Source organism: Xenopus laevis, chromosome 6S, assembly GCF_017654675.1.
Source record: "Xenopus laevis strain J_2021 chromosome 6S, Xenopus_laevis_v10.1, whole genome shotgun sequence".
NCBI classification, from domain to species: Eukaryota; Metazoa; Chordata; class Amphibia; order Anura; family Pipidae; genus Xenopus; species Xenopus laevis.
In genome coordinates this window covers 52,891,362-52,907,365 of record NC_054382.1, presented here as the reverse complement: position 1 = coordinate 52,907,365, position 16,004 = coordinate 52,891,362, and the positions used below count along the sequence as shown (strand labels likewise).

The window sequence follows — 16,004 nt, the reverse complement described above, 5'->3', positions numbered from 1 at the left end:
TATCTTGGGATATCTTAGGAAGTCTTGCATTGAGCCCCAAGTTTTATGAGTAAAATGACTGTACTCGAGCTGGATACACCAAGCAAAAGTTCTTCCATTGTATATCACCAATAGGCCACCAAAAGGAAGAACTTCATTAAAGAATGATCTCCTGTGTACTTTTACAGTATATAAGCAAATAGTATGGCAACTCATATGAATTAACACAAACAGTGAAATAAACACAACTCTATGTTTAGAATAATAACCAGGAAGATTATTTGTGCTCTGCCTATGTTATTATGTTCCCTTCGGGATTTTTCTTATTAACACATTTCAAAATAAGTTCTAGAAAAAAAGCACAAACATTCAATTTCATAACAAACTCCAATATTTATATATAAGGAAAATGACCAACCTTTCCTGTTGTTTCAATGCCTCGGATGGTACACACATATAGAACACCCCAGGCACAGGCTAAGCAAAGCACGAGCCACCACTGGATGTTGCCAGAGTCATCAATTTTTGTGGAGACGTTAAGTGTTTCCCTGTACCAGAAGTAATCTACAGAAGAGCTTCTTGCACACTCTGAAACATATTCTGTAATAAAAACATGTCATTGATTTTTTGATACTGGAAAAGTACATGCCTGTTATTTTTTTTAAATGTATTTTGCACTGTTGACGTGTGAATGGATTGTTCAGGTTGTGTCCCTTAACGTATGTAATATACCTCATACAGGATTTCATAGTGATGCATAATACAGCTATTATTTGATACTGATAACAGCACACAATACTAATAACCAGTTCAAATATCCCTAAAGGAAAGGGAACATGTAATTAATGGTGTGGTAAATGTTAGGCACCACCCCAGTGATTGTAATGATTTACCTGATACCTGGGGTGTTGCACTTACTCCTAAAAACTTCAATGGCCCAGGGTACTTCTTAGCAAGCACCATGGAGCGATCCTTTGCCTGCATCTACTTTCCTCACTCATGTGCAAGTGTAGAGTGCAAAAAAGCTAGCTTCTTCACTCTACTGCACATGCATCTGCCCACAGACATTGAAGAAGAAGAAGAGGATCGCTCTGTTGTGGTCGCTAAAAAGAACCCAGTGCAGTTTTCTGCTTATAGGAGCACTAGCCCAGGGTATCAGGTAAGTGATTACAATCACTCACCAATGATTAACACTTTCCTTCACCTTTAAAGGAGTAGTTCACCTTTCACCAATTTTTTCAGTACGTTTGGTTTCAAATTGTTCATCATAAAGACTTTTTTCAGGTACTTTCTATTTTTTGTTTGTGACTTGTATTAAAATTTCATTTTTCACCATCTGATGTCTTTCTTAAGCAGCTCTAGGAGGTGGGGTCACTGACTCTGTAAACTGTTCTAACTTTATACATTAGTTGATACATTTCTTATCTTTTAATAGTTGTTAATATTCCACAGATGCTGCTGAGAAATGTATCAACTAATGTAGCAAATTGTAACAGTTCAGAATCTGCACCTGGATTACTGAGCTGCCAGATTGAAACACCAAAGACAATAACATCACACTAAACTTTAATTTTTGGTAAAAAAAATAAAATATGGAAAGCAATTGGAAAGAAGTTTTGGAAAGTGAACAACTCCTTTAAGACATCATAATACATCATACATAACACTTCTACAGTATATAAGGAATTCTCAGTAATAAACATCATTAATTAGTGTTTCCTTTAGTTATATCATCAGCTGTATATCATGTTATATCATGTGCTTAATTTTGGCACCTGTGTCACATGATTTACTGAAACTAGCATGTTATCAAAAATAATGGTCTGTGTAAATATATTTAGACAAAAGTAATTTCAGCGGTACATTCCTTGGTTACTTCTAACATCCTTTTTGTTTTACATTGCAGAAACATTTACAGATATGGGATCAATTATCCGGATACCTGTTATCAATGAAGCTCCAAATCACGTAGAAGCCCTCTCCAATAGACTCCATTTTATCCAAATAATCCAAGTTTTTAAAAACGATTTCCCTTTTGATTTCCCTTTTCTCTGTATTGATTAAACAGTACAGGTATGGGATTCATTATCCGGAAACCCATTATCCAGAAAGCTCTAAATTACGGAAAGCCTGTCTCCCATAGACTCCATCATAATCAAAAAATCCACATTTTAAAAAATGTTTTTATTCTCTCTGTAATAAAACAGTAGCTTGTACTTTATCTCGACTATGGGGCAGTTTTACTAAGGGGCGAATTGTCACCAGTGATCGCTTCACACACACTTTGCCAGGCGCAAATTTGCTACCACTACGCTAATTCACTAATATGCGCCCTGGGTGCTGAACAATGGCGACTTTTCGCTAGCGTTACTCCGGCAGTGCCAGCATTTCATCGCGAAAATGCTAGCATTCGTTTGTGCCTAGCGAAAATTCTCTAGTGGTCTTGTGCTTAGGTCAATATGCATACGGCCGTTAATTTAAAATTGTATGGAGGTCTTTGTTATAAATGTTGGTGCAAATGCTCGGTTACCACTTTTTATTACAAATGTCCAGGGAACCTTAATAAAGACAAGAGAATTTATATAATGCCCTACACATGAGCCCACTGTAAAATGAATGTTCCATATGTTAGGAAATATCTGGAGAACACGGTTACCCAAAAAAAGTTTGTTAGGACTTTTGCAGGCAATCCCTCTTCAAAAAAGGAAAAAGTCGCCACTGTTTTTGAACTTTAATGCCTTTTCAGCATACAGAATATGATATAAGTCAGGGGCGTAACTATAGAGGAAGCAGACCCTGCGGCTGCAGGGGGGCCCAGGAGGTATAGGGGCCCCACAAGGCCCTAATTCATATACAATTTCAATAAATATTGGAGAAACAAGTCAACCTCTAAACATTTTGGGGGCCTGAAAAATAATTTGCTGTGGGGCACAGTAATATCTAGTTACGCCACTGATGTAAGTGACAGAAGATCTAGCTTCTTTTCAGCACTTCGCCTGGTCTGAGATGGCGAAGTCAAATCTGGCAAAAGAGGTAAGGTTCAGTAAAATCCGCACTTTACTGAATTTGCGGAGTAACAACCATTCGACAGAGCGAAAATTCTCCTGCCGATAGAGTGCGAACGAACGCTATTGATGCCTGCGCCTGTTAGTGAATTGGCAATGTCCCTGCAGATGTGATTTCTGGCAAAAAGTAGCTAGCGTTAGCCACTTCGTCCTTTACTAAATCTGCCCCTAAGATATAATTAATAGTTAATAGTAAACTTAAGGTATGAAGATTCAAATTATGTAAAGATCCGGAAAAACCCAGTTCCCGAGCATTCTGGATAACAGGTCCCCTACCTGTATATCTATATCTTTGTTACTTGGTTATAACAGAGAGTGCATATCGGATATATCAGCTTTAAAGGGAATATTACCCCCTAACAAATTATTTCCTAGTGACACAATATGTAAATATAATCAACTTTTGTATCTGTATTTATTACAATTTTTTTATGGTACAGGTTATTTGGAAAACTTTGCTCTGGCTTCTATTCCATATTATTCTATAACAGTCATAACAAGCAGTGTAGAGAATAGCATGGGAGGGATATTCTGCTTTCAATAGAAATTATATTTACAAGTAACATTGAAAATAATTGAAATTTGCAATAAAGCTATATTGTAAAGTTGCATAAATTTCTATTTTTTTTTTTTTTAGTTTTATCAAGAAAAAATTAAATGCCACACTGATGGTGACTGCCCTACAAGTGATATTGAGAAATGTGTCATGCACAATGTCATTTGTATTTTTACCACTAGATGGTGAAATAATTAACGCACTTAGGAATGTATGCACCATGAAATGCTGGAACAATTAGTTGTTTGCGTGCTTTGTTATATTAATACCTTAGTTCTGGAACTTAATTTATGTAGAATCTACATGAAGTTTTGTATATTCTTTTCCCACATAGTAGAGGCCTGCTTCTTAAGGTAACATGTACCTTCATGAGTACTTAGTGGGGATCAGCCTGGGAAATGTCAAGGAGTGTGGGATGTATTGAACTGTATCCACTTGTTAAAGGGATCCTGTCATGGGAAAACATGTTTTTTTCAAAATGCATCAGTTAATAGTGCTACTCCAGCAGAATTCTGCACTGAAATCCATTTCTCAAAAGAGCAAACAGATTTTTATACATTCAATTTTGAAATCTGACATGGGGCTAGACATTTTGTCAATTTCCTAGCTGCCCCTGGTCATGTGACTTGTGCCTGCACTTTAGGAGAGAAATGTTTTCTGGCAGGCTGCTGTTTTTCCTTCTCAATGTATCTGAATGTGTCTCAGTGAGACATGGGTATTTACTACTGAGTGTTGTTCTTAGATCTACCAGGCAGCTGTTATCTTGTGTTAAGGGGCTGTTATCTGGTTACCTTCCCATTGTTCTTTTGTTTGCCTGTGGGGGGGGGCGAAAAGGGAGGGGGTGATAACCCTCCAACTTGCAGTACAGCAGTAAAGAGTGACTGAAGTTTATCAGAGCACAAGTCACATGACTTGGGGCAGCTGGGAATTTGACAATATGTCTAGCCCCATGTCAGATGTCAAAATTGAATATAAAAAAATCTGTTTGCTCTTTTGAGAAATGGATTTCAGGGCATAATTCTGCTGGAGTAGCACTATTAACTGATTCATTTTGAAAAAAAAATGTTTTTCCCATGACAGTATCCCTTTAAGCACACACCCGTGAACATACTGCGTGTATCAAACACACACACATGCACACAAATTCTTATCTCCCACACAAAGAAAAGCAAATTACCAGTTCTGTTGCCGTTGAGTGGACAGACGCTCCATGGCAAAGGTTCTTGGAAGGAGTTAAAAAAATACCACATAACCCAAGCAATGATGGTATTGTAATATAAACCTACCAGGAATGACACCAGCATTGATGCAATACCTAATATATAAAAAATATACGTGTTATTGATGTTGTTACATTTTATCCTGCAATATGTAAACATTTTAGTCAAATCTATGCACAAAACAAAATCAGCTTTTAGCTGTACTTTGTATAAACTAGAAATGGACATCTGTCACATTCAGTTTTACCTGATGCACTGGTAGGGAAGGTAAGGGATATCTGTCTTTTGCTTCATCACTTCATCCTGTTAGAGTTGTAGTATTTCTGGTCTCTGAGGCAGCACAGAGACCATCATTAAATGATGGTTCAAGGCAAGAGATGTAAAAGGGCAATATTTACTTAAATATATATTCCAGTTTGATAAGATTCTTTAATATGCCACTTATTTTGATGTAAACTATCTGTTGCTTAAGTGTTCATTTTGGGAGTATAGTTTTCCTTTAAGATGGATATAAATGAGCTGGAGACCTGCAACTAAACTGGTTAAGACTTAAATTATTAGGGTAGACTTTTAAGGTTGATGTTTTTTCTGGAAAAAAGACATTTGCCAAGGGACATGATTACACTTTACAAGTACATAAAAGGCATAATAAACAGATAAATGGGGATATTTTTTTCTCATAAAAAGAATCAACACACCAGAGACTGACCTATTAGATTAGAGGAACATATGAGTTAACAGAGCTCACTGTGCCTGTATCTACGGTGCCTGTATCCAGTGTCGGACACTGGGAAAAAACCTCATGGGCCCTCATGGGCCCCCGCCAGCCCAGACCTGCTACATAAATAAATAAACCTGTGCGCCATGTTCAAACATGCACGCGCATTACACCATATTCGAATATGCGTGCGCCAGGGAATCGGAAGTCGGGAGGGGGCCATCAGGGACAGCGAGGAGAGCCCTTCCTTTGCAGCCCAGGTGGGCACCCAAGGCTCCAGTTCAGCTTTAGCTACTACATGCATATCAGGCATTAAGAAAAAAATTACAGTACATTTAAGCTGAGTTTCAAAACATTAAACACATGGTGGAGTGATGAATCAAATGAATTGCACAAAGCATCTATATATTCCTGCTTCTATGTGTGAACTGTAATTTTAGTATTTTGGCTAAAGGGAATGCATAAATTGGGTGGGCCATATTGTGGCCCTAGGGCCAAATGATCGCTTTACAATGAAGGAGATATGTAAAGTTGGCTGAGGGCCGCATCTTTGATCTGACTGAAAAATCAAGCCTGCCTGATCAAGATCTGGTCAAGTTTTGGCCAGATATCAATTGGGGAGGCATGTCAAAGGGCCCCATACATGGGCAGATAAGATGTCGAATCCTGAATTGGCATCTTAAGTCTGCTCATGTATGGCGAACTTTACTCATTATATCATTATATTATACAAGCAAATTGAAGGATTGCATCAGGGATACTCACCAACTCCTTTAAGGGTTGGATGAATAGTGCTCCAAACACCCACACTTCCTTTTCTTAGGCGCTGCCCAATTGCAAATTCCAGATGTAACAGAGGTATGCCTTCAAATACCAGTAATATAAGAAATGGGATCATAAATGCACCTACAAAGAAAGTGACAAATATATCTCATAGTTAAGTGTGTTTAGATGGATGAATAGCAATGGGAAAGCAAAATTATTGTTAATAATAACACATAATAATAATTTCAAAGCAGGTTTTCAGGACTATCTTCACTTGCCCAGCTTCTACTATAAGGCTCCCTTACAATTCTGCCAAGACACAAATGGAGTTCTTTCTCCTTTATAACCATCTTAACTTCTACTCACATCTAAACTTCTACTGCACTGAAATAGCTACAGTATATAGAACAGCACGAATGAGGCAGCACTCACATTTTGCAAAAATTATAAATTAAGTTAAAAAATTCACAGGCTACGTTTCGGGCATGCAATGTGCCCTTTGTCAAGCCAAAAATCATATATCATACAGATGTACAAGGTCACATGTTTTTAAGGGGGATTCACAGGAAGTGACATCAATGTTTAATGCATGGTTATTATCTATACACTGTTCACATTATAGTCTATACATGTTACTTTTGCTTTAAAGGAAATGATTTATATTTCCCTCTATATTCTCTTCAGGTTTTTAACACTATATATTACAAATTAACGAACAATTACCAATTACATCTAGCAATATGGAACATCATATCAAGTATTTACAAAAAAGAGTTATAAATCATAATCCCTATTCAACCCTTTTGGTTGCAGAGAATTAAGCTTGTGTATCCACCTTACTTCCCTCTGTTTCAAACGAAGTTCTCTGTCTCCTCCATTCTTATGTGGAGGGACCATTTCTAACACCATAAATCTAAGTTTATCAGCCCTATGTCCATTCTCCCAAAAATGTCTTGATACTGGCTGGTTCATGTTACCTGAGTTTATGGAGGACCTATGTTGGGAAATACGTGACTTAATCATCTGTGTGGTCTCACCTACATAGATGAGACCACACGGACAAACCAAAACATAAACCACATACTTAGAAACACACGTGAAGTGACTCCTTAGGTGTCCAACATACCCCGTTTCGGTATGAACAAAGTCAAAGCGGCACTGATGACATCCATGACATGGTGCCATTCCCACAGCTCTCTTACCTAAAAACTTATCTACACATTTTTAGGTAAGAGCAGATGTCACTGTTGCTCCAAAGGTTTTTCCTTTCCTATAGGACAGAAGCGGTGGGACAACAAACTCCTCTATATGGAGATATGCTCTTTGGAGGATATGCCAGTGACAGCGTAGCGTATTATTGATCTGTTGGCTCTGTCTATTTTAACACGTGACAAAACTAATCCTCGTATTGTATTTCCTCCTGGTTCTTGCATGGTCAATCCTACCTCTAGCTTCACAAATAACTGCTTCTGGGTACCCCCTTTCACAATTTCTTTGGCACATAAGATTCTGCTGCTTAAGTCTTTCATTTGGATTACTAACTATTCTATTTCCTCTAGTTAGTTGGCTCACCAGGATTGATTTCTTAACATATTGAGGGTGATAGCTTTTATAATGAAGGAGTTGATTACGGTCTATTGGCTTTACATACAATGTTGTATCAGCTCCCCCTTCCTGCTTTTTAGAAACCATGACATCCAAAAACTGTATTTGATATCATAAGAGAGTGTCAAAGAAATAGACGCATGACCTAGAGAGATAGACAACGTCGCCGGCCACACAATGAAGATATCGTCAATGTATCTAAACCAAGCCACACAGTGGCTGGCATAGTCCATATCACAATAGATGTAGAGTTCGACCAATCTAGCCATAAAGGCATTGGCGTATGACGGGGTGACGTTGGACCCCATCGCAGTCCCACGCAGCTGTAACAAGAAATCATCCCTAAAAGTGAAACAATTACAGTTTAAAATGATATCCGGCATTTGCATAAAGAAACCAACCTGCTGTATAGTATAGTTGGCTTCTTTCTTCAATAGCCATTCACATGCTTCTATACCCTCTCTATGTGGTATTGAGGTATATAAACTGGCTAACGTACTAACGTTGCCAGTATAGTATCACCTTCAATATTTTTAGAGATTACCTATGTAGTTCCTAAAAATGTCCCGGATCTCGGACATAGGACGCCACATTTTGTCTCACAGGGCCCAAGGAATTCTATTTAATCCAATTGTTTCCTTTAAAGCACAAGTAACATGTATAGACTATAATGTGAAGGGTGATTTGTATAGATAATAACCATGCATGAAACATTGATGTCACTTCCTGTTAATTCCCCTTTAAAAACATGTGACCTTGTACACCTGTATGATATATGATTTTTGGCTTGACAAAGGGCATGTTGCATGCCCGAAACGTAGCCTGTTTTTAATGTGAATTTTTTCACTTAATATACACTATGCAAAATGTGAGTGCTGCCTCATTCATGCTATTATATATATTTTTTTAGTGAGTCATGTGACAAAATGACATCACTACTCACCATTTATAACTGATGAAATCACTAGTCACTGTTTATAAGGATATAATTTACAAGATATTCATTGCTCTTATGTATAAAAGGATATCATTTACAGTATTTGCTGGCTTTTGTGTGTGTGTATATATATATATATATTATATATATATATATATATATATATATATATATATATATAATATATATATATATAATATAATATAATATATTACATTGTGGGATAAATATGTTTGCTTACATGAAACCCAGGCTGGTGTTCTTTTTTGCTGAAAACTGCACTGGCCCAGATTACTACAGTAGAAGCACCATGTTGACATCTTCTTTCATCAGCTAGAAACCCCTTGTTACATGTTCACAGTGCACATGTGCAATAGACCAAAAATCTGAACTGAGCAAAAGCCAGCTTTTTGTTCTAATGTGCATGTGCACCCAGCCAAGAGCCATACAGAGGATCAATGAAGAGGAAGAAGGTAGCAACAAGGTGCTCCTAAAAGCCAGTGCAGTTCTCAGCAACCAGAAGCACAAGCCAGGGATCTCAGGTAAGTAATATACAACTTGGCACCATGTCCCTAGTGATTATGCATTTTCCCACTCTTAAAAAATTCTATTTTTAACAAAACCACAGTAAATTATTAAAAAGTATGTTTTGTTGACTGCTGAAGCAAAAGGGGCTTTTGCAGTGAAGCAATACATTTGATTATTTTATCACCAACAATGAGATTCTTTGCACTCTTCACAGAATTTTGGAAATATGTAAGAGGTGTTAGAACAATTAATATATTTATTCTGGAAACTCTGGTTCTTTCAATTAAAAACACTCATTATGGAAAGTAAAGTAGATGACACATAACATCAGCTCTTTCTGCATTGTTGAACTGTGTTTTGCAATATATTCTGAATTATTGTGATAACTGGCAAAACAGGCTCCATTTTAAAGGATTCCAAAAAAGTAGATACATTGACATTTTGCATTGTTATGTTTCTTAATCAAATAACTGTAAATGCCTTCAGAAAAAATACTTGTAAATGTGTAAAATGCTCAACATGCTTTATCTCATGTCTATTGCTTATAATGCCTGTAGCACTATAGAGATGAACTAGTGACAGATTCTAAAAGGAGCTTATCCTACTCAGATATTTAAGAAAACCTTAAAGGCACTCTCCACCCAAAAACAATGTTTGTATAGGGAAAGTAAAGTAATTCTAAAGAATTTTTCAATGTACATGAATTAAACATTTTCAATAGTTTCAAATATTTGTTGTTGCAACTGAAAGCGTTTTTTGTCTGACTGCATTCTCTGCACTCTGGTTTTGTCCCCTGGCATAATGTGGCAAACAAGCTGATTAACAAACTTGAAGGAGATGTGACTCCTACTACATTGTTTTATTGTCAGACTCACAGAACAGAAAGGGATATACAAGTACTGCTTTCAGTTGCAATGACATTTACAAAGAATGTTAAACTATTAAACATTATTAATTAATGAATAATGGAAAGTTGCTCACATTACATTTTATTTTTATTAAGCAAAAAAAAAAAAGGAATAAAAAATATATTTTTTTTAAGTGAGTGTCCTCTTTAGTTAGCAAGGGTGGCTTGCTAGTCCAACCATTCACTATATAGGTAAAAGAGGACCAGACACAGTAATCTACAACTTTATCCCCTCCATATCGAATAATTATGTTACATCTAGTTGGTGAATCTCACTATAAGGATCTGTTTTCAAAATACATTCTTGAACATATCACAGAACTTTAATATCTGTATAAATATATAAATAATATACACTGTAATTCTACATAGTTGTATGTATCTAACTCATCTGTATGGTAAGAATTCCTCATTCTTGCACAAAAGTACAGTTACTACCAGAGAAATTAATGACTTGGGTTGATGGGGGCCCATCTGTAAACGGACTTGAAGCTTGAGGGGGAACAAACAGGATCTTGCAACACAGAGACAAAGGGCAGAGGCACATCCACCCTTAAACAAAGTCATGCAGTTTTGAAGGGCTTAACCTACCTACATGCAAGTGGTGTAAAATATTTATAAATAGGCTAGGGATTAAAAAGCTAGTAGCTAGTAATGACTGGGGACAGCAAAAAGTGGGCCTTGGACAAAATGTTTTAGGAATTACTTTGAGCACATTGATATCTCTACTGATCTTGTTTGCCACTAAAAAGAATGTGATTTGTGCTGAAAGGTCCAGTGACCATGGACAAACGCCCACCAGTCATTTCTTGGCATCACATTCCCAGGATAATCCTCATTTATTTAGCGTGGTTTTTCTTAAACAAAACATCACAATTCATACAAAAGGAGTAAAAAAATCTAACAATTATTTAAGTGATAGTGTTGAAACGGAAATGTGAATTCACTTCTTAATAAAATATCTGTCCCATAATTCAAGTGTTTTATTAGACCAGTATTTAAATATTTTAGTGAAATAACAGATAGAGAAGGACTGCTATGTCAGCTTGTTCTAGGAAAACCCCTTTCTGAAATGACAAGCTGGGATTTTGTAATAATTAAACAAATCATACAAGTGTTTGTGCGTGAGGACGGGGGACTGTTAATTTTATGTTCATTTTATGGCGTGGCACGGAATCATTACTTAGTATCCCACTGAATGCCAGTGACATGTATCTCAGAAAAACACATTGACAATGCTGACTCCAAAGCTTAGACCCAGAATAAATGTAAAAATCAACAAATACCTGTTTTAAACATCCCTGCTCTAAACCCCATGTTTCACAAAGTCATAAGTGCAATTAATATCCATATGATTATAGATGTTCCAGGTGAATGCTCTCACCTCTCGCATCTAAGCAGTGTAGCCACTTGAAAATTAATAGAATACCTATTTTGTTCCTGGTAAGAATTTATATTCTAAAGATTATTTATACCTTCTTTAGGTAATGGTCAGTCATTTATTCATTCTGAAAATCCAATTACAAGTTTATATTTGTTACTTGATGCACTATATAGTCCACAGTTTCAAGCACTAGTCTAACCACATTATGTTTCTTCCTCATCTGTAAGCCACAATTAGGTTTGGATATTTCTTGTTATCTCTCTAGTTATACTCTAGTTTATGTCTATCATATCTTATATTTAGTACCGTAACTAGAGGGGGCGGGCCCTGGTGTGTGACGCGCAGCCGGGCCCCATCCCCCTCCATAGGGCCCGCATTTTCAGTGGCGCGCGGGCTGCCGGGGGGCCTTGTGGGGGTGCGGGCCCTGGCCCACTCGCACCTCCTGCTGCACCGGTAGTTCCACCACTGCTTATATTCAGAGCTCTAGCCACTAAGTACAGTATGCAGAAATGTAGCTCTTGCAGGGCAGCCATTTCTGCATATACAAGTACTGTAACAAGAGATATTATTCTAACTTCACTCTGTATGTAAATGTAGCATGAATAAAAGTCCAGGCACAGAAACATGATTTTTCTCTAATGTTAGTAGTTTAGGACTACGCTGCATGATTAATAACAAGCAAAAAAATTGACATTTAAGGTCTACAAGTATCCATACTGTGCCCCAATAAAACCCTATGTGCAATCCAATATACATGGACACACTAACCTGACTATAGTTTTCATTATTTTCATTTATCATGGTTTGTTATAGCAATTACAGAGAGGCACATGGATTTCTTTGCTATCACCCTACAGCTTTTATTGAAAAGCAAACAGTTAAGGAACAAGCTTTTGGAGACAGCTCTTGTTTTCGGGTGAATTTCTCACATGAGGAAGGGGGTGTCAAAAGCTTTTGCCTTTGTTTTCTGTTTGTCAGTGCAAGGCAGGGTGATAGCCATCAAACAATTCCATTGGCCTATTGCTCTAATTTGTGCTTTGTATTGGCTTAGAGCAGGGATCCCCAACCTTTTTCAACATTCAGATGTAAAAAGAGTTGGGGAGCAACACAAGCATCAAAAATTTTCCTGGATGGAGCCAAATAAGGGCTGTGATTGGCTATTGGTAGCCCCTATGTGGACTGCCAGCCTACAGGAGGATCTGTTTGGCAGTACATCTGGTTTTTATCCAACCAAAACTTGCCTCCAAACCAGGAGCTAAAAAATAAGCACCTACTTTGAGGCCACTGAGAGCAGTATCCAAGGATTTGCGTAGCAACATGTTGCTCACAAGCTACTGGTTGGGGATCACTGGCTAAGAACATCAAGCTATATTTAAATTAGATAGTGGGGCACATTTACTTAACTCGAGTGAAGGATTAGAATGAAAAATACTTGAAATTTCGAAGTTTTTTTTTTTGGCTACTTCGACCATCGAATTGGCTACTTCGACCTTCGACTTCGACTTTGGATCTAACAATTCGAACTAAAAATCGTTTGACTATTCGACCATTCGATAGTCGAAGTACTGTCTCTTAAAAAAAAACTTTGACTAGCTACTTCGCCAGCTAAAACCTACCGAGCACCAATGTTAGCCTATGGGGACCTTCCCCATAGGCTTTCTAAGTAATTTCTGATCGAAGGAAAATCGTTCGATCGATGGATTAAAATTCGAAGGATTTAATCGTTCGATCAAACGATTTTTCCTTCGATCGTTCGTTCGAACTAAATGGGGTAAATCCTTTGTCTTCGATATTTGAAGTCAAAGGATTTTACTTCGATGGTCGAATATCGAGGGTTAATTAACCCTCGATATTCGACCCTTAGTAAATGTGCCCCGGTGTGTATTAAAATACATGTAGTACAAATTATCAGCTGTTATGATTTCATGATACAATATGAAACTAGCAGAAATGTTAAAGAGAGATTCCCAGCCAAGTTGGCACATTGTTCCCATATGATTTTAGTACACAAATATTTCTCATGATGCAAAACAAAAATTGTTCTTTAGCTAGGGAGAATATTATAGAGTAAATATCCTGAATAAACTAACAGCATGTCAGGACGGAGGCTCGGAAATCAGATGTTGCTCTCCAGTAAATAGCCATAAAGTTCCATTGTGAGGCATTATTTTTTCAATATGAACTGTCACTCAAATAGGTGAATATAACAGATAATAATCTCACTGCTAAGAAGAGGTGGGTATCATTCACATATAAGGAAATGAATAATATTCTCTTCTCACACAATCTTTGGCCATAATACACATGAAAATGTTGTAATCCAACATTTATAATAACAAAACACCAGTACCATCCAGATCACATTGATTTAATTTTAGGTGCTGCATTGGGGAGCATCACTAGAAGTCTGAGCCAGGACACAATCTTCAAGGAATATACAGTATATATAAATTCTGCTCATGCTTGCTTGGTTCTCCTCCAGGCACTCCAGGCAGGGTTTTCTCCCCAAAATAAAAAAGCATGCATATGCATGTTAATTGTTAACATTTGTGGTCATTGAATTCTTTTTCCTGCATAATATTTTGAATTCAAGTACATTTTAGGTTCATGTACCTCTTCTACTTGTTCGTTTTAAATGAACCAGGACCCATATTTAAATGTACAATGTACAACTGAGTTGACAAACTGTTCCCATATGATTTAATTAAAATAATATTTTTCATAATGCAAGACAAAGATTGTTAAAACAAAACTTTTTTTGAAAAAGGGTCAAGATCTTGTGTCTGGTGTTTTATCATATTGCATTGTTGTAAATGGTACATCAACAGACATTTTGAGGCATAAATGTATGTAAATCAAATGTACGTTTGCAAAATAATAAAACTTTTTTATTTTATATTTGTTTCTTTTTTATGGTTAAGTGTAATAACAAGTAAAGCTTTTAGTGCTAAATGCTTCATTATTTAACAGCATTTTCTGAATCCAATTTATACTTACAATTGCGCTATGTGTAAGTAGTGAATATTAACAGCTGCTCAGTTCAGACTCATAAGAATAAAATGTAATTGAAAATATACTGTACCTCCACCATGGCTTTGGCAAAGGTATGGGAATCTCCAGACATTTCCAAGTCCCACGCAAAAGCCTATGCATGTCAGCATATACTGAGCCTTGTTATCCCATTGTGGTCTCTCACTTGCCTCTTCTGTTTCTAGCTTTTCAAGTTCCTCATATGTTTGTATCCTATTCTCCAGTCCTGGGTTTGGTAAAACAAGTTTCACCATGATGTACCTTTCTCAAAGACACCTTTTCCAGTTGTAGGTGGTAAAACGAAATGGGCAAGTTGAGAATGGGCTGTCAACTTAAGCAAATGCTACTTCAGCAGAACCTCTAATTTAAAGGCAGTTCTTATAATTATTAATGGCTTATCAGTGAAACCTTCACTTAGTGCTAGTTTAACTGTTGCAAAGGCAGAATATGTGTCATTGCAAAAGCCATTAACTTTTACTGTTTATGGAGTCATTTTAAAAAATGCCTGTCCCTCCCCATGATTTTTATATGCTTTTATTACCTTAACATATGTGTGCTAGTGTATGCTCTTTATTTTCTAAGTCCTATATCAGGTTAATGGGATCCTAGTGTGCTTTTTATTCTATACTTTTTATTTCTAAATTACACTGTTTATATTACAAATAATTCACTCCACCATATAAAGTTGTATTCCTAAATCAACATAGTGTATTTTTTTCATTGTAATATTGGTGTGTAGGCTGCAATCTCAGGTAATTTTGCCTGATCCTGTACTTTCACTAAGAGCCACTTCTTCTCGATGGAACTGCTTTCAGATAATGTATTGGTTCTCCTACTGGAAGAGTCACAGAGGGATTTTTACTGCTGAGTGTTATTCTCACATCTACCTCTTGGTGCGACATGGGAGCATTTTAAGCATTGCATGTGTCAGGGAACTGTTACCCTGAAAAGAGAAAGAGAAGAAACCTTGTTTGTGACTGTATAAAACTTCTCCTTACTTTCTATGCCTTATGAGGATTTCCCAGGATATGCTTGGAGAAAAACCTTGCTTTATTTCAATGCGGTGATGCAATGTTTTTGGGCCACACCCTTTACCAAGCACATGCTAGATAAAGGGGCATGGCCCCGAAACATTGCATCACCGCACTGGAATAAAGCAAGGTTTTCCTGCAAACTAAGACCGTGAGTGCTGGTAAATTTCCACATTGAATAGGAAGCTGCCGAAACTTCCATTACCAAGCACCAGGCTACACTACAGGAGGGTGTTTTGCGGGTGTGCGTCCGCTCTCATTTGTTTGTTTGGACCACGT

General features: G+C 37.0%; 1 protein-coding gene across 1 annotated transcript in view; it reads right to left on the bottom strand.

Moving 5' to 3' along the window:
• The window catches only part of slc6a19.S (solute carrier family 6 (neutral amino acid transporter), member 19 S homeolog), a gene marked incomplete at its 5' end in the record, with an annotated part of 29,587 nt that extends 14,610 nt beyond the window's left edge, over window positions 1–14,977 (bottom strand). Inside the window, 4 exon segments of the mRNA NM_001094188.1 lie at window positions 398–579; window positions 4,778–4,915; window positions 6,304–6,444; window positions 14,747–14,977. Coding sequence (NP_001087657.1) covers window positions 398–579; window positions 4,778–4,915; window positions 6,304–6,444; window positions 14,747–14,948 — 663 coding nt within the window.
• Between the last annotated feature and the right edge of the window lie 1,027 nt (window positions 14,978–16,004).